Source organism: Liolophura sinensis, chromosome 7 (assembly GCF_032854445.1).
Source record: "Liolophura sinensis isolate JHLJ2023 chromosome 7, CUHK_Ljap_v2, whole genome shotgun sequence".
In the NCBI taxonomy this organism is placed as follows: domain Eukaryota; kingdom Metazoa; phylum Mollusca; class Polyplacophora; order Chitonida; family Chitonidae; genus Liolophura; species Liolophura sinensis.
This window is the reverse complement of record NC_088301.1, coordinates 5,572,105-5,573,330: the sequence shown is the minus strand read 5'-3', so window position 1 is coordinate 5,573,330 and position 1,226 is coordinate 5,572,105. Positions and strand designations below refer to the sequence as shown.

Below are 1,226 nucleotides of genomic sequence, written 5' to 3'. Positions count from 1 at the left end.
TATATAGGTATATACTTATGTACGTATATTTGTACGTAGGTATGTGGGTGAATTGGTATGAATGTATGTATGTACGTAGGTATATACGTATGTAGGTACGTACGCATGTATGCATGTACGTATGTATCTACGTTTATAGATATGTAGGCTTGTGTATTGTTTAACGTCGAACTTAACAATTTCTAAATTATACCACAACGAGGAGTCGTTATGTCCTGAAGTGTACCAGAACACTAGTACTATACAATAACGGCTTTTTTGTGAACTAGTGCAGTAGTGGTACTACTGAGCTGCTTGTAGTACCTACACATCAAATGATGAGGTGTCAAGCGTCCATGTGTGTGACACCACTGGATATTCTTATGAACATAGGTTTGTGCACATCGTTTACGGGCTCAAAACTACAGGAAGTAGCTGTATCTTTTCTATTAATTTCAAATGTGCTTTATCTTTAGGTATAATGGCTGGCTCTTACTACAAGCATACAGGAAGTGGAGCTAACCAGTTGTGTCTCCCACTGGATCCCCAGTTCAACAAAACCTACCCTGGACATCAATCCAAATCGTATCTGTATGGAACTGAGTTTCAGATAAGTTCTGGGAATGATGTCTTCTACACAACAAACTCGGGGGGAGTCCTTCCTCATAACAGAGAGGCCCAGTGTGCTGTGTGCTATACTCCGGGAAGGTTGAGTCACCTGATGATCCCAGCCCGACTCGAGTGTCCATCGGGATGGACCGTGGAGTATCTCGGGTTTCTTATGTCCCAACACCACACGTACCACAAGTCTGAGTACGTGTGCGTGGACCAGGATCCAGATACTCATCCCGCCACCGCTTCCGACCTCGATGGAAATCTCCTGTACGTGGTGGAGGCGGCGTGTGGCTCACTACCTTGTCCACCATATGTGGACGGTTATGAGATTACCTGTGTCGTTTGCACAAAATAATCTTTTCAGTTGATTTGGTCATGTAATAGCTGTTAATATCTCTGAAGTATTCAATGTTTTGCATTCACACTTATGCGATTAAATGCATTACACTGAGATGTTATAGCAAAGAAGCATGTGTACAATAACATACCAGATGAAAAAATCGAAGAATACTTCAACATATTTACCTTCATCAACACAAATAAACGTTTATACACCTTGTTGTCTCATTATAAGTTAACCGACTTTTCTTATGCTCTTGACGGTCCTCAGTTCATATGTGCATGTCTCTGCT

At 41.6% G+C, this 1,226-nt stretch overlaps 1 protein-coding gene across 1 annotated transcript; it reads left to right on the top strand.

Moving 5' to 3' along the window:
- Nucleotides 1-460: 460 nt before the first annotated feature.
- On the top strand, nucleotides 461-949 carry LOC135469891 (uncharacterized). Its single transcript, XM_064748525.1, has one exon. The coding sequence runs from the start codon at nucleotides 461-463 to the stop codon at nucleotides 947-949; it is 489 nt and encodes a 162-aa protein (XP_064604595.1).
- Nucleotides 950-1,226: the final 277 nt, after the last annotated feature.

What these genes read in the sequence shown, in the direction of transcription:
- LOC135469891 (XM_064748525.1), top strand. Translation starts at nt 461, where the DNA reads ATGGCTGGCTCTTACTACAAGCATACAGGAAGTGGAGCTAACCAGTTG.